Source organism: Phodopus roborovskii, unplaced genomic scaffold, assembly GCF_943737965.1.
Source record: "Phodopus roborovskii unplaced genomic scaffold, PHOROB, whole genome shotgun sequence".
Lineage (NCBI taxonomy): Eukaryota > Metazoa > Chordata > Mammalia > Rodentia > Cricetidae > Phodopus > Phodopus roborovskii.
The window spans coordinates 12833924-12856054 of record NW_026126648.1 but is presented as its reverse complement, the minus strand read 5'-3'; the positions used below and the strand labels follow the sequence as shown (position 1 = coordinate 12856054).

The following is a 22131-nucleotide window of genomic DNA, read 5'->3' as shown; positions in this document are numbered from 1 at the left end:
TTGGGATAGTCCTGATCCAACGTGACTGCTAGCTACCCTGGAGATGTCAGTTGTGAGCTTTATCATTTAGTGGCGAGACTACTTCTCCAGGCCAGACTGGTGCTCTTATAAGACAGGGGGTTTAGGACACAGAAACACAGAGGAATGACCAGGTGAGGACCTTTGGAGAAGGTGGCTGCCCACAAGCCAAGGAGAAAGGCTTTGAGAAACCGACTCTGTTGACTCCTACATGTCAGGCTTCCCACTTCTACATCCCTGTTGCTTAAACTGTCCAATGTGGGGTACTCTGTGGTAGTAGTCTCGGCCAACAGATATATTCAGATTTAAACAAGTCTACTTTTGTTTATTTTTGACAAAATCTAAGAAACAAATACATTATTCCTATGCCAGATTTCTTAATCTGAGTATACAGCTTTCCTGAACACTCTAGACTCATGAACAACGATGGAAGTACAGTGTTAACCCAAGCCATGTGGCAGTTTTTCTCCATGAGAGTCACCCAGATGCCACTGTTGTGTAAAGTACTGGTTTTCATCCATGTTTCTGAGTTATGCAGGGAGTACTAAAGATTGAGTAGTAGTCCTTATTTATGGCTCTCCTGCCCTTTAGAAATCTTTTCTGTCTGCAGATTCCAAGAAGAATCTTAGGTTTGTCTACACAAGAACACAAAATACTAAGAGGAGTGTCTGTCAGCCTGTCTCCTCATGAGCTCATGCTAGGATGAACACGGTATTTCTTTAAACCAACAATCCTGAAACCATGAATGTGGGTAGGTTACATGCTCAGCCCAGCAGGTACAAAAACACCAGGAAGCATGTAACTGTCAGCAAGCGTAGCAGTCATATTGGTATAGGGCTAATAGCTGCCATGAAAGACCTGGTGTGTAGGAGCAGGAAGGGTCCAATGGCCAAACCACCTTGGAGAGAATTAGGAAAAGTCCTTGAATAACTTCTGACTGGGGCAGAAGTATGGCCTGGCATCGGGGATAGATAGGGAGAAAGCCTTCAGGGCCGTGAGGTGCTGACAGACAGTAAAGATGGGAAGAATACAACTCCTGCAGCTCAGCAGACTTTGTGTTACCATCCTCCATGGTACAAAGCAGTAACCAAAGGCTAATAACTTTCCGTTCACATTTCAAGTCTGTGCCCCTAGTGTAGGCTCTGTAACTGGACTAGGGAGCTGGTCAAAGATCTCACCAAAGAGATAGAGGACAGCATGTGGCTGCAATGCAAAGCCATTTCAGCTGAGTGCGGGTAAGTAGTCACAAACATGAGAATACAAATGCAAAGAAAATAACAGATAAGCTCCTCAGTTTGGAAATGTGGAAACAGGACCGTCCTTACCATTCTAGCATTACATTTTCTCCTAAATAGCATTCTTCTAAATCCTTTCAAATGTAAGAACTAAAGACATGAGTGGAGTGTGAGCCTAGCCCTGTGCAGGATATAGTCTGTCCATCATCCACTTCATGTACATGGTGACTCAGGATGCTGTGGTCTCCTGCCAACATCTACAGTGATCCAGGCAAGTGGTAGTGTTCAGCACTTAATGCTTCTATCAGCTTTTGAGGAAATGGTCACCTCTGCTTGACCCATCAGGAAGCCTTGGATGGAAAGTCTGAATGCTGGCCCAAGGATGTGCACCAGCAAGGGAACTAGCAAGTCTATCTAGTCAGACCAAAGGTCCTATTCTCGTTTCCTCAAGCAATTCAAGCAGAGCACATCCACTATTTTGACCAGTCTTATGGGTTAGGTTGGGTTTTCTTTTGGTTAATTTATCTTGCAATCTGCTTATTGTCTTTAAAAAAAATGCAAGAATTTAACGAATCACATATTTAGACTGGCAGATAGCTTAAAAATGTTACAAATTGAAAGCTTTGAGAACACATCAAAATAAATAATATATACTTTCAAATCTAGTGTGGTATCTTGGGAAGGCAGGTAATTTCTATTTCCTTTTCATTTAGGCTAACTATAAATTACTTGGCCATTCATAATTAACTGTGAATGAATTCCTTCTCCAGCACACAGGCATACCTGTAACGTAATGGTACCTCCTGCCCTCCTTGAACAGTCACTTCAAACATCGCATTTAAAAACAAATGCAATGCTGTGACCACCAAAAAACCAGCAGTGACTTTTGTTTGTTTGTCTGTTTGTTTTTCAAGACAGCGTTTCCTCTGTGTATCCTTGGCTGTCCTGGGATTTTCTTTATAGACCAGGCTAGCCTAGAGCTCAGGGAAATCCACTTGCCTCTGCCTCCATGGTGCTGTGATTAAAGGCGTGCGCCACCACCGCCAGGTGTCCAGTAATGGTTTTGAATATGCCCTTAAATCACAGTCTGTCAGACTAGTGATGGTCACAGTGCGTAAATCAAATTCTTGGCCCTTGTCACTTTCTTCCCATTTTCCCTTCTCAGCCCTGCTGCTACTGCTATCCAATTTCACCTTGCCTATCTTACAGAACAGGCCTCCCACTTTACCTATTTCTCACCTCTGCACGGAAGGCCTTTACAACAAATATGTCATCTGAAAAAACTAAAACCAAGCAGAAAAACAAACTCCAAAAGCAATGTGTGAGGACAATACATCAAAAAGAAATGACATACAGGAGTTCTGGGCATTTACCTCTTTGTATTCAGTTGCTCACGTTTTCCCAGGAAGAAAGAGACAAAAGGTGACACAGGTCTTAGGGCCAGGTCACTCCTTTAGTTTATCCCTTTATCCTTCCTTAATCAAACACTGCAGATACTGCCTAGGCAGTAATTTTGACAGCTGAATAAAATACATGTCCATGGCCAGGCACAGCGGTGCACGCCTACATCCAGCCCTCAGGAAAGTGAGGAAGGTGGTACAAGACCAGTCTGGGTTACATATTGAATTTGAAGCCAGCTTGTGCTATATACAAGATCATGTCTTTAAAATAAAATAGAACAGAACAAAACAAAGACAAAACTACCCCCACCCTTAGCAAGCAAACAAAAAATAAAATCAAAACATGGTTATTGCTTTAAGAAGGACAAAGCTGGGGCTGGAAAGATGCTCAGCTGGGAAGAGCACTGGACTCTTTCAGGAGCCGGGTTCCATTCCCAGCACCGACACGCATCATCACAACCATCACTAATTCCAGCTCCAGGGTACCTGACACCCTCTTTTGGTCTCCACGGGCACCAGACATGCAAAGCAGTACACAGGCATACATCCAGTCAAAGCACCCATACATGTAAACTAAAACTTAAATCTAAGTCTTTAAAGGAACTTACTGCACAAAGAAAAGGCTTCACATGTTGGCCACAGCCCACAGCCAAGGATACACTTTACACTGTATTTCACTGTGTAGATTCACATACATACTCGAAAAATGGGAGAGAAACCTCACAAAAATAGTATTTACTTTTGGAACACAAGCTAAATGTTTTCTATCTCCCCGTTTAAACCATGACACCTCTAATCCTAAACACCAACTGAAACACTAATCCATAATGGCTCACAGTGTAAAACAAAGGAGGCAATTTAAAGTTAAAGTCTGGCTCCCCCTAGAGGAGGCGCTGCAGGCATGGAGACAGTGGGCCTTTGCTGAGGGCAGAGCTGGAGCTCAGTGAGAAGTTCTTACAAAGGTGAACTACAACTGACAAACTGCAGGCACTCCATTCTCAAATACTCTCTTCAATCTTATTCAGTCAAGGGACAGGAATGTTTGCAGGTATGACTCTGGGAGATTCTGTCCCTCCAGCCTACTGAGGTCCCTTGGGGTAGAGCCCCTTCTTACCACCGCCTTCACAGGCAGGCTACAGAACCTCACTCTGCAGTGACACCAAGGATACATTCTTGAGCAGTAGGGACACAGCAAAGACACTGGTCAGTCTGCAGAAAAACTGCACCATGTTCTATGCTCAAACTCACTGCTGAACTCCTAGTCTCTCCTATTGAAAGGATTCACTGTAGGCTCTAAACGCCCGCTATTCTGTGTTGAGGATATTACAGAGTGGTAATGTTTCTGTAACTCCGTTGGGCAATAAAAACTTGTGAAAAGTTCTACAGTTGCTCTGAAGCATTTACACAACAGAACCTACTAACAGTGCTCCTAGCTATCTGAAAAATATTAGTCTCAAAACACAGCTTCTAACCATGTGGGATTTTAGTTTTTTTAAGATGAAAAAAAAAAAAAAAAAGGTCCCTCCCTTAGTGTCTTTGAAATTACAAAATAAATAAGGCTATGGCTAGAGAGAGAGAGAGAGAGAGAGAGAGAGAGAGAGAGAGAGAGAGAGAGAGAGAGAAACAAAAACAAAAAACAAAGGTTGCAGAATACATTTCTTCAGAGTTCATCTAAGTCCTGAGTTCTGAGCACTGTCTCCTCTACTGAGGCCAGCAAACATCATCTGCCATGTCAAAGAGTTACAGCCCGGAGTGCTGGCTGGAAAGCATGCGTAGGTCTAGAAGAGCTCCCTGCAGCCCCAGTATCACTTTTTACGAAGATCTGCTCCTGCAGACCTCGTAAAGAGGTCCTTGGGACAGAGGCTCCAGGGGTGTTAGTGACTTTGGGAGCTAGAAGAAAACAGGACAGTGGGTGCAGGTGTGTGGCAAGCCACGGAGGAGTCCAAAGGGCTCCCTGGGATACAGCAATGTTCAACAGCATAGTAAGAGATGCCAGAAAACCTTGGGATCATTCATTATGCATAATATTTCTACAAATTAAGTACTAAAGTAGCTATTTATTTTGGAAATCCCAGAGAAGGATCAGGCTTGTGTGGTGTTTATGTTGGGAGTGGTGAGGTGCACTGAGGCGGATGCACAAGACAGTCAAGAAAGCTTTCCACAGGAGACAACACAGAGACTAGACCTTGTCAGGCAGAGTCAAGAGGAGCAGAATTCCACACAGAAAAATGTGCTTCGTGCAATGTGGGGTGTAGTCTGTGCATGCAGTTATATAAGAGGGATAATACCATCTTCAGTTAGTAGCTAAGGAGCTCAATTTCTTATCCAGCAATTCTCAACAAACCCACATGTAGAGATCTGACTTTGAAAGTAATTGCTGCACATTCAAGGACATCTCCAGAGTAAATAATTTTTATGTACCTGAACTCAAAAATCATGTCCCTAAGAAGTCTATACTCAGATGGCCAACAAAAGGAGTGCTGAGTCAGGTTCTTCTGTGATGGGTGAGTTTATATACACATCTGTAATCACAGAAAGCAAAGGAATCTCAATCAATGCATCACCACCATCATAATCTACATCTGATGCACACTTAACAGTAGACATATTTCAAGAAAGATAAATAAACTGAAGAATTTAATTTTTAGAAAGATTATGCACAACGAATGATCCTACTACTACCTGGTCCCTTATTTAATGCTATGTGCTAGGCACTCTACTTATGCTAACTAGATTAGGACTCTTTACAATATACAGGGCAGAATTACTACTTGTCACTCTTAATGGGACAGACAGGGCAGGGAGTGTCATGCTGAGAGGCTAGATGCAGGATAGTGACAGTGCCCTTAAAGCTGCAATAGAATGAATGTTACCCAAATACTTAAGGCCTTACAACTCCTGCAGATGAAGGCCAATGCAAGATGGCAATACATCTTTTAGGCGCAGATCTACTTTTCAGGAAGAGATCAGCCTCGTTAGGCTGGCGCTAAGTAGTCAAGGCAGTGAAGAGTCAAAACAGCCTGGGTAAGGGATCAAAATAGCGTGATACAAGATGTCCAATGCCAACAAGACAAACAGCCAGGAAGTTGTAAGTTTACAAATATCTGTCTTTTAATTTTCTGGATGGTCTTATGTGCCTGGCAGCTAGCAGCAAGTTTATAATGTGAGGTGGCAGGGAATTCACTGGCTGCTGTCCCATCATATCAAGACTTATTTCTGGAGGGGGATGCTGGTGTTGTCACCGTCTCAGGCAGGGAAGACACACCCTGGAGGGAAGGGGCCAAAATGCTGCAATGGCCTTGCATCTTCCCAGTCACTCTGTAAAAGGGAACAGGCAAGGGTGCATCCCAAAGTGGATTTAGAGGGATGTTTGTATAAATTCCTTCTCATGGAATTAGAAACCAAGAGGATGACCAAGAAGTTACTGACACAAATACGGGTCTGAGTAAGCAGTACATAAGTTTCACCACGAAAATCGAGAGCTGCTCCACTGAATAAAGTGAACTGATGGCTACCACTAAGTTTTCTTAACATATGCTTTGCGATGAAACAAAAACAGCTTTATGTATCAAATTAAGTTCATTACTATGAAATGAACATCTGAATTATTCTGTTTAAATGTTAATCTTGCTTACTCTCAGAAAAGGGCAAGAATTAAATTCTCCTACTAGATATTGAAATCTTCCCTTGGAATTTTTCTGTTACCCTCTACGTTCCCTGTTCCTCAGAAGCAAACCATTAAAGGGTCTGTAGTGGTTAGAACGAGAATGGCCTCTATATGCTCATGAATTTGAATGCTTGGTCCCTAGTTGATAGAATTGTTCCTGGAAGGATTAGGAGGTGTGGCCTTGTTGGAGGAGGCGTGTCACTGCGGGGTGAGATCTGAAGCTTCAAAAGTCTACACTAGGCCCAGTGTACAGTCTCTGCAACTGCTCTAATGCCATTCCTGCCTGCCATGCTCCCCACCATGATAGTCATAGACTAACCCTCTGAAACTGTAAGCAAGCCCCCAACATGTTTTCTTCATTGCCTTGGTCATGGCATCTCTTTACAGAAATAGAAAAGTAACTAAGATACATTCATAATCTGTTAGACTTGAGATAATTCTGTCAACTTTCCCATCTTAGATGAAGAAAGTAAAGTTCTAAGGAGACTCAGATGAGTCTGATGCTGGACCACACATATTTAGTGTTCTGGGAACCCCTCTTCCTTTTGGTTAACAGCTCATGCTTAGTAATAACACAGTTCCATACCTCTTCTAAATGAATATGAAGGGTCTACAACAGGCTTATGCATTCACCATTTGGTTCTCAGGTGATGCAATTTTGGGAGGCCTTGAGAATTTTAGGAAATGGAGACTAGGGAGGAGATAGGTTACAGAAGGTTTATCCTTAGGGGCTGTATTCTATCCTGGACACCTTTCTATTTTCTCTCTCAGCTTCTTGTTTGCCTCCAACACCCACTCCCATCACTAGCTGCCTCCCCAATGGCTCAAAAACAAGAGTCCAAGTGTACACGTGCACTTGAACTTCTGAAGTAATATGAACCAAGTCAATTTCCTCTTCCCTTGCTTGCTTACGTCAGCGTCAAAAATCTGACCAACACACATAAATATCATTATTTTTAACCTACACTCTGATGAATTTAAGGTCCATGAAAGTTTGTGAGATTTTCTAAAGACAGGAAAATCTCAATTCTGAGGTTGGTTTTCAGACGACAAAAACAGGACTGGAGGTGGCTCAGCGGTAGGACACTTGCCTCATCACACCTCCCTGTGTTTAACCCTTAGTATGACAAAACAAACAAATAAATAAACAACAAAGCATAAATAGTTGATTGACAAGATTCCTTAAAAATGGTAGCTGCATTTAACACTAAACACTAAACAGTCTGCATAAGATGTATTTAAAAACTATAATGCACAAGGTATGGTAACAGTGAAACACTCCTCAAAGCATAAAATTACAAGGTTAAAAAAATACTTTCATTTAGGTTAACTTCACGTAACAGGCAAGGTTCATAAATGAGTAATTTTGTAAATGTTTCACAATAATAATTATTGTAGCCTACATTTGGTATATGTCCAACACGATGAAAAAAAGCTGTAAGAGGTAAATAATCAATTGTAGATCATGCTTTATAGGAAGATGTGAAACATAAGGAAGGAAGGGGCATGGGCTTTCTTTGCGTATTTCCAGTCCACACCGACTGTTGTTGTCCTAGTTGTTTAGAAGCAGCACTCCGAGACTAACTCAGTAACTGTTCTTACTCATTTTCTCTGTTGCTCAAACCCAACATTCATCATTTTAGTCCCCCAGCTATGCTTATTTAGCCAATAAGGCACAAAGGGAGCGTTGAGAGTTCCAGGAAAGCTTTAGTTCTCTAGGAAGGGCAGGTAGTCCCACCCCTTTATTTTAAATTTGATTAAAGTGCAGATTTTATAATTAGCTGTTGCCAACTTTCTATTTGAAATCAATAAGCAGGAAGACCATAAACTACATAATGAAGACTGGGTGAAACAAGGTCTTGGAGAAGGGCATCGGCTTTCTAGACTGAGACCTCCTTCGACTACGTTGCTCAAAAGGAAGGCCTGTTCCAGTAAACTTCTACTAGCCCAATTTAATGTTCCACACAGCTAGACCACTCCTAAGGAATACATCCTGGGTAGTCTCCTCCTGAAGTCTACACTCTGAACTCTTTAGCCTAACTGACAAACTCTAGATGAAGCCCACCTTTCAGTTCTTGGTGGCTCCTTGTTCACACCCATGCGATCATCTCTGACTCTTTCCAGCACCTTCACCCGAGGCACGCCACCTGGTGCATGCACACATACCTTACATTGCTTGCTCGCAATCTACCTCTATCTTTTACTAGCTTTGCCCAAGTCTTCTGCAGCTCACCTTCTAAGAAATCGTTCTCTTCTTGAAATTCTTAGCAGCATTCCACGTTTACAGCTTAATGGCATTTACCATCCGAGATATTCTCTCATAATCACTTCTGTAGCCAATACTTCCTACCATGCTAAAATGTGAGTTTTATATTTATTTACTTCCATGCTACTACAAATGCCTAGGATATACTATTACGTACTTAAGAGAGAACATAAATTGGTCAGGGAATTTTAGAAAACGCTATGATGAGCATGTCTTTTGTAATTTTATTCTTTTGTAGAATTTTAAGCTTTGCAAAATTATTTATTGCAATTTTAGGTTCAAAGAAACAACAACATTAGCCCTTAGACAGAGATAATTGCATGTGTAACACACAGTAAATCATTCCCTAGCACCTGCTCCTACCGATATGGATGGGAACTGAATTCAGTCTGGAAGTCAGCATAGGAACTGCCCCATAGGACCGAAGACATGGGACTCTGTCCTCAACTAGTCTCCATTTGTATCTCACTGAAGCTAAACTTCAAAATCTGTGAACTATGAACCAACTATAGGTGGTGTTACCTAGTGTGCCTGTCTGGTAAATCCTTCATAAACAAGATCAGGTTTACCCAAGAGAGCCTGGCTAAAAGGAAAGCGAGAACATCCGGCTTTTCCTAGGTTGTCTTTCTACCTGTGGTCAACAATCTGAGAAAGGATGATAGACAATCATCTTGCACAGTGGGCAAAGTCATGTTTAATGAAAGCAAAGAAGTGATAAAGAAAGGACCCAGGGAAGCTCTGGAATCAAGTTTCTGCAAAGCACCTCCTGCTGTGTCCTGATAGGTTAGGAATGAACCCTGTGGATGAAGAAATTCATCTTGTTCCTCCACAGCAGGACACTCCTCAAAAGGTGCTAAAGTGAAGGACTGGTAAAGATTTTAAAACACTTCTACAGGGTTCAACATGAGACTGATGGAGAAGCAGGAAACCCGGGCACAGGCAGGTGAGGGAATCACCCGGGAGTCACAGCTAAAAGCTGTGGGGCTGGAATAGTAAGACCTACAGCCAGCAGCCCCTTTCATGGAGGGCAAAACAACTGAGAAATGAACGTTAACTCAAATTTGGGATGTTAGAAAATTAACCTTCATAGGAATAAATGCAGTTTTTTTTTCAATATATCCAAATTTTATTCAACAAATCTGGTCTGTCTTCATTCACATGACATGAATAAATGCAGTTTTATAAACTACTCCTGGTACAGGTTCTTTCCTTAAAAAGGCAATGCTGATGGGCACACACCATTCACATTACTTAACCTGACAGTGGCCTCACAGTAGACCCCAGTTTAAGAACACTTGCATGTATTAAGTCTTATCAGGAAATGCAACATCTGCTTGCCATTGCCAAGTGGCTATGGAAGGAATGATGTGCACACTGTGCTCGCTCTGGTGAAGGACTGAATTAATGGGTGTTGTAACAGAGGGATCAGATACATATGGCCCCCTGTAAGGGAGACCCTGGCTGCTTTCATGAAGTTTGGCTGTGTTAGTAGATAAATCCTTCCTTGTCTTCTCCAGAGAAAAACTGGACCGGGGATTGCTCACTGAGAAGAAAACTTGCCCCGTGGGAAGACTAGGGCCCGGTGCGTATATGCTGATCTTATCCCAGACAAACTCCATGTCAGCAGATTATTCTCACCCTGCCTCTGCATTGTGTCCAAACACTTCTACCCCGTGCTTTATCACAGGAAAAAAGAAATAGTGAGACTTAAAAGGCAACCTAGCAATGTTTTCCAACACAAAACCAGTTTCATCTTCTACTTTCTTCCCACAGCAAACATGTGTCTCACCTTGCCAGCCCCAGATACAATTTTAGCTGAATCCCCAAACAGAAAATGCAGGTGCTCTGGTGCCCAGGCAGGAGCACTGCAGAGTCCTCCCACTCCCCTTATCTATCAGCCCCTCAGGCTCTTCCATGTGATCCTTCATCCTCCTTAGAAAGACTGATCACTAGGCATGCAGAGGACGCCCTCCCTCAACCCCCCCCCCCCAGTCCCCAGCAGTCTTGGGGGCCCAGTACTGACTCCCTCCATCTTTAGCAGGTGGCACTGAACCCAGAAGCTAAACAAGGTAAAATTGCTGAAACTGGCTGTGTACATTTGCTTCTCCTCAGCCACAGCACCTGGGTGGTGGCTCCCATTGCTGGCCACACCTCTTGCTTCACAGTGCACGTAGAGAGCAAGCTGAGAAACTTCCCACAGCCATTCTAATACAAAGCATAGTTCTGAGGAAGCAGCTAGACTCCAAGCCTTCTGTTACTATAAAAACCCACAAAGTAGCTCATGTTTCCTTGTAATGAGATCTAGACTGTCTCAGGACTCTTAGCCCGGCAGCATCCGAGGAAACGGTCTTTTCTGCCTTCTGACAGACCCTGCAATGAGCTACCAAAGGCTTGGTCTTGCTTTTTCTGTGTTTACCTTAGACAGGACACTTTCTGTGACAAGGGTTAATTAAACAAGTCATCTTTTTCCTTTGAAGGCTTGTCACCAATGTCTTCAAACATGTGGCTATTCTAAGAAATTGAAACCTCTGAAAAGGCTGAAATTAAATACCTTAAGTGGAAAAAACAAAAACAAAAACAAAAACAAAAAAACAAAAAAAAAAAACAGTGCTATTCTAGAAACACACAACTGAAGGGAGTTAGAAGAGCTCAGAGACTGACAGTAAATCCTGGGATAAAGCTGTTGCAATAAGACGAAAATATGGCAAGTTTAGTAAGCAGCAAAATTAAGGCATGGAGAGATTCAGTAATGTTCCCCTCATACTAAACTAGCTGTCATGAGCTGCTTCTTACAAAGCAATCCCCTATCACCAAACATGTTCAATTACTTACCAGGTTTCTTCCAATATTTTAAAAACTCAACTGAAGGTATTCATAACTTTATTTTTCCCATAATTAAAACTTTCAAATGATGTCTGGAAATGAAAAAAAAAAGTACCTTTTCCAATTCTCTTGGTATTCGCATACAAGTGTACACTCTTTCTCTTCGCTCTGTGTACTTGGCCTCGTTATGTTCGAGGAAGTACCCTCTTGTTAGTTCAGCACTGAGGAACCTCAATAATGAAAGTTCTACAGAAAAAAGAAAATGACAAAACAAAAAGAACAGTGTTTATTAAGAAACTCACAGGTGAGCTGGGCCATAGGTTACCACGCAGAGAAAGTCACGTCTAAGGTCTATGCCGAGAAGAGAAGGACACCTCAATGACTGGAGGGTGCATAAACTAAAAACACCCCAGGAGCAGAGAAGTCAGAACACCATCTTTCCCACCAGTTCTGGGTCTCCGGTGCTACAGGCCTGGGCAGGGGTGACACAGGAAAAAGAGTGGCTGTGAAGACTCCATCAGAGGGTTCTAGAAGCTCAGCGCCCTGGAAGGCTGCTTCCGGCCCAGCACTACGCCAGGGCAGCCATGCAGACACATGGCAGCTTCCTCCTGTTCAGGTGAGCCCCGAGATTCGACAAAAGTGGGTCAACAGCAGTGCCTCTCCCCATGAAAGCTTTTTCCTGATAGGTCCCCACTGCCTCAAAGTCACTAGTTACACAAAGTAGAACTTCCTTTCCTCGGGTTGGTCCATTAGTCCTTGCTTCCTCCACCCCTCCAACATAAATTCATGCTTCCTGCAATTTCTCCAAACCCTTTACATGACTGCCACGGTCTCTCTCTCTCTCTTCAGGAGCCCAAACTTTCTTCCAGGACAGCAGCAGTTCTCAAACTTATCTCTGAACTTACTCTGTGATCTAACAAATGAGGTAGGTCCTGAAGCATTAGCAAGTGGGGACAGTCAAAAGGAGCCTAGAAAGCCCTTGGGAAGACAGAAATAGGCTTTGCGGGGTCTGAACAGTACGCCTTACAGAGCTTACGTCTGTCAGCACTGGAACGAATCCCTAGTCCAGGAGTTTCACATCACACGGCTGGTATATTTTGCTTAAGTGATATGTTCTACGTAAGTACACACACATGCCTCTAAACATCAGACTAACAATGTTCTTGCAGAACTGGTCATATACTGAGAAGTATCTGGGATTGAAATGGGGAGGGTAAGACTTCATGGGGAGAAGTGCCACCATTTCCCTAAGGGTGCTTGACACAGGGTAGGTGGGTCACTGTGCACCCCGACACAGGGTAGGTTGGGTCATTGTGCACCCCGACACAGGGTAGGTAGGGCCACTGTGCACCCCGGGCATCCTGCTTTCCCTTCTCCAGGGTATTACAGTTAAGTCATGGGGCAAAGCAGATACAAGATACAAATGCTCCTGCTTATATTAACAGATACCCAGGGTCAAAGACACAAGATAACCTCATCCAGAGAGTAAAATACTGGGCTAGAAACTTTCTAGAACTATGTGAAATCTGAAGAGAGAAAGAAAGCCCATGATAGAAATGCTAACACCAAAGAAAGCTATGCTTATATTAAGTTCAGTGCCAACTTTGGCACTTTCCATCTAAACTTATTTAACACTGACTTTACTTAACGATGACCTATATGAACATAAAGGATTAATACAAATGTTTAACATGGGGGGAACTTAATAAACACTTTTAAAAGACAACTCAGAAGTGGAAAGTGAAGAGAATGTAAGTTTCTAGAGGAGAAGAGCTGCTGGGTGTGAGGGCTGGTACTGTTCTGAGACTGGAGAGGTGGCAGGGAGCACAGGCTTTCCAGCCTCGGCCCATGGTCCTCAGTGAGCATGACTATAAACGACAGCCCAAGGGGACTGGGCCTAATCCCCAAGAGCAGTGCCAAGGTACCATCACGGGATGGGACACTTCCCACCCCCAACAACAGACAGAAGGTGGGCATACCAGGAGCCTGAAATCTGTGTTAAAGAGACACACAGACAGGCCATTATACAATAGTGTGGTATTTTAAAAGGGTAAATGGAAATACCTTGTTAATTGGGTAAATTCTCTGCCAGAGTGGTATCTTCCACCATAACTGCAGAGGTCAGTTTTTGCCATATTCAGGGTTTTGTTTCAGTCCACGAAAAGAATGTGGAGTCAGCTGGAGACAGGGCTCCAGCACCAGCTCTCCCTCCTTTGAGGACCATGACGGTCAGGTCACAGATCTCAAGTTCTCAAAAGCGGAAACTGAGTCTACTGCCAGTTCTGTAACACCTGCTTCTTTCTTGCCTTCACACAGATCCCTGAAGCCCTTGAGTGTTTGTGTGAAAGCAGGTGAAAACTACAAGGCATAATGCAGTTTCAAGTCTACACGCTAATTGTAATATTAACCATTTCTGCTGTGGTTGTTACCTAATATCTACTAATACTATTTATGCAATCCTGGTTCTATGGCAAAAAGTACTGTGACAAGTACATTTAACAAACAATATAACCTAACTAAATTTCACAAACAGGCTATGACATGAACAAAAATGTTTCAACTATATTATAAATAAATACAAAAGAGGACTGTGTGAGGAATCTACCTCCAGAAATACAAGTATCTTAGATTCTTAACTGCTGAGCCCCAAGTTAGATTCTATAATGCTAAAAAAATATTAAACAATTAAGAGAGTATTCTTTAATTATACGCACTCAAAACTGTAAAACCAGTTCTATAGCTATGACTGTCTTGCAGATCAAGAAAACTAAGGCACAGAGAAGCAAAGGGTGTCTCAAGGTTGCACCAAAACCAAGTGATAGACAAGATTCAGAGTTCTGGCCAATCACTACTAGATTACACATTCTAGTCCTGTCTTTCTTGAGGCAGGGACTTACTATGGCTAGCTGATCCAGAACTCATATACAAATCAGGCTGGCCTCAAACATGCTGTGATACTACTGCCTCTGTTTCCAAATTGCTAGAATTATAGACATGAGACCATGCCCAGCTCTCAAGTGCTTTTTGAAACAGACACTTGTACTCCTGAAAAATCTAGAACTCCATCATTCTGCAATCTCTATACTTCCATAGAACCTTTTCACTTTTGTGCAGCTAACTAAGTCAGTGGACTCCCTTAGAAGACCATAAACCAAGTTCCATGTATCTTATTTTTCTATGTCTAACCTGACTGAGCCAAGTACTAAATGTTAACAGCTATCTTTGCACACCGCCAACACCATGCTAACAGGCTGGAAAATGGTTTTCAAAGGTACAGTAAAATAATGCTGACTAAAAACCCAAGCTTTGTGGTATAAAATAGCTTGAAGGCCTTATCATGCCTCCATGTCAACAATTCCTGGAGATAAGACCCTGTTTAAGGTGTGTAATCCTTCTACTCTGAGGCTGCTTACAAATGTCTTGTGTTCACTGCTTCATATAATTCTCATAACAATTGTAACTCAAAATGGAGATAACAGTATTCATAACTGTTACAACAATACAAATGAAGAAACTGAGAAAATTAACAGACCTGTCAACTCACTTAAAAGGACAAATGTGAGTGTGAAGCCCAGAACTCTGACTGCAAATGCAACGTGCTCTCTCTTCTCACCATGATCACATCCAATCACACACTGCTATTTTAGAGAAAAGCACCTGGCCAGAATCCCCTTTTGATCCTTGTCAATGGAGGGGGCCTCCACTGTTGTGAACCAGACCTGTCCTGTCGGCTTTGCTGCTTGTAAAGCATTGCCCCCTTCATTCCCTGAAGAGGCCGTACTTCCTACTGAGATGTCAGTGCCCTAGTGCACTGTGGCTTTGCTAAGCTTTCTTTACCGCTCTACAGAACTATCTGAGTTTACTCTGACTTAGAGTATACTCTTTTGAAAATAGCACTATTTTAGTATTCAATTATAAGTGTGTTTATATGTCCAAATGAATGCCACCAGTGCATTTTAATCAACAGTCACCTCCTATCACAGAAATGCTCTGTAAGCCTATATTTTAATTTGAGAAATAAATGTATAAATTCTTTTCCTCACTCCTGACACAAGAATGATTAGTCTTGCTCATCAGAGAGCTTACTTTAGAAACTATATCAAAAAGTATTTATTAAAAGTAATGAGTAATCATACATATATTTAAATGTTCAGCAATATGTCTAAATATATCTTTCTTAAAATAGCAATGCACATTTAAAAAAAAGAAAATTGGAAAGGAATACTGGTTGACTACTAAGAAACTAAGTATGCATGTCTGCAGCCTTAAATAAGGAAGTGTTTATAAAGTTTCAACAGATACCTGAAATAGTAAACATACCTTTCTTACACACAGGCATACTTATGTACAGGGAAACTAGGAATCAACTTTCCTAGGAGACAACACAATAGGAGCTTTGCCCTCCTAGGTCAAATGTAAGAAAACCGTTTTCCACATATATTCAAGTTCTTGAGGCTTTTTGCTGATTTTTGTCTGTTTTGGACACAAGGGCTCTCCATGTAACCCAGGATTGCTTTTGAACTCAAGATCTTATCTCTGCCTTCCACTTTTTAAAAAGTGTTTACAGTCTCAAATAGGACAGTAAAGAGCAAGAGCAGTCATGAGTCTAGAGATGGAAGGGGGACAAAAATGGAAAAGCAGTATCTTAACGCTAACCAAATAAAGGGTTAAAAATGTGTGAAGTGTATTAATAATCCTGCAATCAGCTTACATTTTCAGGTCACAAACAATAAAATGCACGGGATGTGAATCTTCTGAATCTCATTGGCAATCTTTGTGGGAACTGGTAATAGAAAACCAGTTGGCTTTTCTGTCTTCTTGTGGAGAAACAGCAGGAAGTGTGAAAGCAAGGAGATGAAACAGATCAGACAAGGGTGAGTTTCCTAAGTCAAGTCATCATTACAAAGAGAACAACAGTCCCAGCACGGTCCCATCACAAACAACCTGCTGACCACACCTGACATCAGGGCTCTCATTTTACAAGCAACCCTTATCTGCGCACCTCCTTCCTACACTTGGCTCACTGGGAACTGTTTCATGCTCCTGGGCAGGTGTCTGTTTATCTTAGACCAAACCTCTGTTAAGTCTCCATGGAGAATAAAACAGCTAAGTTAGATACAATTTAATAGTGGCTTGATGAAACAGAGCCAAGTGTTGATTGAGCAAGCAGTCTAAACAAAAGCAAGTCAGCAACGGAACCAAGTTAAGAACACAGATTGCTTCATTTTTAGTCCAAAGTTGACTTGCTGGGCATCCATTCCCAAAGGCAAGAACTGCCACACAGAATCTCTCGCACCTAGAACTTTGTGGATGAGTCAAACGGGGGACAATACAGGGGCAGGATGATACGCGCTACTTACTATCTGGTCTCTTTCCAAAAGTGCACCATGAAATGGCAATAATTTAAGTGTATGAAAAAGGGACAAGGTGAGATTGCATCTTTTCGATCACTATCCCCAGAGGTCAGTGACCACATACTGGAATGGTGAGTAGAGTATTCATTTCTAACTGTGTGAAGGTGTGAGAATTAGCACCTGTCAGACAATATATATAAAAATGCCGTTGAGAAAAACAGAAAGAAAACACAACTGACAGATAAACGCATGCCGTATTTATGACTGTACACACACACTCAGACTAATATAACAGAAAGAAACATTACTGATACAGGTGAATGTATGCCATATTTATAACTGCAATACTCAAACTAATATCCATATATATTTTCCTCAACAGATAAATTAGGAAGGGCAGGGATACAATAACAAAATGAACCTTGACCACTATGCTTCATTTTATTTTACTCAAAGTATGGATAAGCATCTTAAGTGGATATTCACTTAAAGAGAATCCTAGACTGCTGGGACAGATCAATAAATATCTCATAACAAAAGCCCCGAATTCCTTGGGGGGGAAAATGATAAAGGGGGCTTTGGAACCAAGTGATGCTTAGGGCCATCAAGACACCAATATTATTTCTTTCAAAAGGAACAGCAAAGACTGCCCTAGCTTGCAGAGGGTAGAACAGGGCTAGTCCACAGCAGCTTCTGCAGAGAGTGGACAGCAATACTTTAGTGCGAGCGCCCAGGCTTAGGAGACTATGATTCAGGGAGAGATGTTTCCAGCCCGACACTAGGTGGTGCCCTCTGGCCCAGCCAACAAGTTTACCGAATCTAGGAAAGGGGGCAAAGAAAGCTAACAGGGCAGTGGGGCTAAAGACTGTAGAAGGTGAAACAAAGAAAGAAAGCCTCATTCCTACTCTAGTGGAGATGCCATTGCCAAATGAAACCCCAGTCACAGGTGGATGGGCATTAGAAACAGTGAGAGGCGCTTGAATCTTACAGCACAGGCACCAGGGGACAGAAGCTGGCGGTTCACACGGGACCCAACAGGAAAACCACTGTTTTCAGTTAGAGGCCTCTAACTGAATGGTCCTGGGATGCTAGCCCTAATGCCACCTACCAAAACAGGAGCAACCACTATCTTTTCCCTTATACAAGGCTGATGGGGCTTAGGAATACCATCCTGATAGCTAATGAGGCTTGCGTGCCTTTCAGTAAGGACTTTCTGCCACCTGAGGTAGAAAAGCCCAGCTTTTAACCTGTTAGTACACTCTGCTCAGTGCACCACCATGGCTAAGAACAAGTGTGTGCTATGGTGTGAAGCTTATGCAAGTCCAAGTACCCAGCTCCATCCCAGAAAAGTAAACTTGTTCACAAGTTCAAGTAGGTCTGTGCACAGTGTCATTAACATAAGGTTGCAATACTAACGGCTTTCCCAAAGCTCAAAAGTATTTCAAAGGAACTGTACTGAAACCTGGTCACATCTGTTTGCTTGCAGTAGTCAAGCAGCCTCACTGAACAAGCAGCTGGGAGATTGAAGACGTTGTCTTACTTGGGTCCTGCCAATTCAGAAAGCAAATACTCTTGCAGGCGAGTGTTTAACTGACAACTAAACCAAACAAAGAACGCTGGAACAATTTTAAGTGGCTAATCGAAAAAGGCCAAACACACAACCTGTGCTCAAGTTTTCAAAGATAGGGAGACCCATGCAAAGTTCTACATCCAATTCTGAGAAGCAGCAACTCTAACAGGATCCATCCACTGGTCTTTTCATTCTCTCACAGTGAACGATCACTTGAATGTGTGTTTATATAAGCTGCATGACCTAGAGGCCAACACAGCCCTTATTCCTCTGTATTAGCTTGGAATCCCTTGGAAGAAATGCCATCAAGTTGCTGTCCAAGATCTTGGGCTTACTATGGAAGAATCCAAATGTAATCACCTGTATACCCCCCTCCCCAAAACAACATGTCTAAGAAAATCTTCCTTTTTCTTCCGGGCTTGCAACAAATCTTCAGTATGAACACCAAAGCTATCAGAAGAAAATCTTTTAGACTAATGAGGCCGGAGGACACACGGGGGATTCTAATATCTTAACAGTATTCTTTAAAGTGTTTACGGACAGTGGGGCTCCAGAGTGGCACGTATTTCCTTGGGTGGCAAAACTGTTTTCTTCTAGCATTAAGTTTCGGGTCTAGGAAAAAGTTCACGTGTGACATCTTAAGGGGTGCCGCACATTTCTGAGAAAATTACTGAAACTCACGGTCGCGACCAGGCTGTCAGCACTTGCTACTCGGAGGGCAAGCTAACAGGTTTCCGAGGTCCAACTTCGCTTAAAGCACAGTTGGGGGTGGGGACGTTGGGGAAGTCACCTTGGCATGGACATCACCTACAAAGCGCAGCGCTCCCCAATTTTTTTCTGACCCCCTTTCCGCATGCGAGAGGCGCCGGGACACTGTTGAGATCGGCCGGTGAGCAGGGAGGGACCGCCGGGCTCCGGGGCGCACCTGGCTGGGCTCGGGGATGGCCGCGGGAGCGCCGGGCCGCGCGCACAAGCCGCCGGGGGAGCTGTCACCAGCCGCGGGGACTGGGGAGCCACCTGAGTGGCGGCGGCGGCGGCTCCGCGCGAGGCGTCCCCGGCACCTTAGCCGGCCCGCCGCGGCCTAGCGCCGCCCGCCCGCCCGCCCGCCCGCCCGCCTCACCTGCGCGGCCGCGGCGCTTTTCCCGCCGCCGGTCGCTCTCGTAGAAGCCCAGCGTCTCGGTGTGCTGAGGCGCGGGCCCGTGGCCGCCGCCCCCGCCGCCGCCCGGCTGCTCCGTGTCGCCGCGGCCCGTCCGCTCGGTGCCGTCCGCGCCTCCGCCGCCGCCGCAGCCGCCTTGTCCCGGGGCGGCCGCGTCGCAGACGCCCGCCATGTTCCGAGCGCCACACACTGTCCCCGCCACCTCCCTCCAGCCGCCCGGCCGGCCTCCGCCTCCCGCCGGCCCCCTCGCCGCCTCGCCCCGCCCCTCGCCCGAGCCCGGGCAGCCGCCATCCGCAGCCCGCCGGCCGGCGCGCTCCATTGGCGTCAGCGGCGCGTGGGAGGCCGCGGTGGCCGCCGCCACGGCCGCCGCCATCTTCTTCCTGCAGTCGCCGTGGCGCGCGCCGGCCTCCATGCTGCCCGGCGGCGCGCTGGGGGACGGAGGGCGGCGGCGGGGCTCGGCGGGGCCGTCGGCGCGGCCCGAGCTCCTGGTGCCGCTGCGGTGGCCCGAGTGCGCCGGCGCCGCCCGCCTGGCCTTGGCAGCGCGGCGGCCGGGCCCGGGCTCCAGCTCCGCGGCTCCCGCTGGCGCTGGCGGCGGCGGCCCGGTGGTGGCGGCGGCGCTGCCGTCCTGGCCGCATCTCTCCTGCATATTTATGATGGTCTGTCACATTCCCGGTGCGTGGACCGTGTCCAAAGCCTAGCCCCGGGGGAAGCGTGCCAACAGGTGGGGGACTCGGGCCGACGCGCCGGGGACGGGGCTGTGTGGCGGCGGATGGCGGCCTAGGTGGCCTGGTTCTGCCGTCTGCTCACCGCCCTCCCCGGGGGCTGTGACCATGATAACCCCTCACTGGTAGCGGCCAGGACGGACCACCCGCTGCGGGCCGGGTGGAATCCAACCCGGCTCCCGCGTGATTGCGGTGTGCCGCCCCGGTAACTGGCGCGCTGGCCCCTCGGTCGCCTTCTTGCCCACTTGGGAATTTATCTCGTTTCGTAATGAGCAGAATACTAGTATCGCTCCACGCACACTGATCTGCCCTACACTTTAGCCGAGAACGGATGCCAGGGGGATCCCGAGGGACAGATACTTTGACTACTGCAGGCTCCCAGTTTGCAGGACTGTGCGCAGCAAGGCCCTTTGACAGCAGGCAGGACTTGGGGAGAGCAAGGGTTAAAGAGGATCTTGCAAAGTCCGAGAAATGCCAATACTGATCCATTGTGGTTACCTTGTGGAAACCCGAACAATGCATACAGTTCTTTTTAAAGTCAGTTTTGGCTTTATTTGGTCAAAACTGAATTTTAAAGACAATGTCCTTGACATCTTCAGGATCATGAAAATCAAAAGACATAAAAGTTTTATACCCTGTAAGGTTCCTTCCAACCTAGATTGTGTTATCCTCTGGTGTGCAAAACAACCCTCTGTTTTATCTGCTGATTGTTAAGAAGGCAGCCGGTTTTATTGCTTGCTTTTGCCAGTGTCTGGGTCCCTCATCTTATCTGGTTATTGCCCCTGCCGTTCACTTGGATGCTAGAAGGGAACGAATTCCAAATTTCATTTGCTAAGGGAACATATGTAGGAATAGGTTTCTCTCATTTTGTATCTCATACCTGAAGAAAGACGCTGTGGTCCAAAGGCTGCTCCTGATCTTAAGCAGTCAAAGCCAGAGTGAGGGCTGGCATGATGGACACATGAGAAGTTCAAGGGACCTTTGAGCCTTTTCATTGGGCCTTTTTGCTAGGTCTACATCATTCTGACATGTGAAACTGCAAAATTTAGAATTCATTGTACATACAAAATGCTTTAAATTTAAATAGCTTTCATCGGTATCCATAATTAAATCATCAAGAGGATTGTTTGCTTTTAACAAGGTTCTCATTACATAGCCCTGGCTATCATGGAACTCACTATGTAGACCAGGCTGGCCTTGAACTCACATAACTGCCTGTCTCTGCCTCCCCAGTGCCTTCCCACTACACCCATTTTTTTTTTTTTTCCATTTTAAAGATAATTTGACCTGTGGCAGTTTACTCAGAATCCAGGAAATAATGTTTCTAATCATGTACTTGTCAGCCAGATGTAGTGGTGCACACCTGTACTAGCACTCAGGTCAAGGCAAGAAGGTTAGCAATTGAAAGCTAAATCTGGATGACATGACACCTTTCCTCCCAAACCCCAAAATAATGAGCACTCAGAACAACCCTCAAACTTGGGTTACAAATAACCTTAAGATACAAATAACTTCCATAGCACAGAACCAGGAATCATCTGAGGATCATTTAAGTAGCAAATAGGTTTTCAGTACTATCAGAGTTTTTAAATAGCAACCCTCTCTAATAAAGAATCAAATACTTTGCACAGAGTTATAGAACTAGCCTTGGATATTAATGAGCTATAGCAAATTAATTCTGCTAGCAAGAAGCATGCTGCTGACTAGGTGTTAATGACAGGGATTGCCCAGCCAGGGTGGAGGTGAAGGCCTTTAATCCCAACATCTGGTGGCAGAGGTAGGCAGATCTCAGAGTCTACATAGTTCCAGGACAGCCAGAGCTATGTAATGAGACCCTGTCTCAAAAAGAAAAAGGAGAAGAAAAGAAAAACCAGAAAAAGAAATGTTCTATTTGTGGAAATAATTTTTCATAAATTGGCT

The 22131-nt window shown here is 44.5% G+C and overlaps 1 protein-coding gene across 1 annotated transcript in view; it reads right to left on the bottom strand.

Annotated features, from left to right (window-relative positions):
* Nucleotides 1-19916, bottom strand: part of Tapt1 (transmembrane anterior posterior transformation 1) — a 47894-nt gene extending 27978 nt beyond the window's left edge. Inside the window, exons 1-2 of the mRNA XM_051174033.1 lie at nt 19454-19916; nt 11525-11655 (exon numbers count right to left, since the gene is read on the bottom strand). Coding sequence (XP_051029990.1) covers nt 11525-11655; nt 19454-19901 — 579 coding nt within the window. The 5' untranslated portion in view covers nt 19902-19916. The remainder of the gene's footprint in view (nt 1-11524; nt 11656-19453) is intronic.
* Between the last annotated feature and the right edge of the window lie 2215 nt (nt 19917-22131).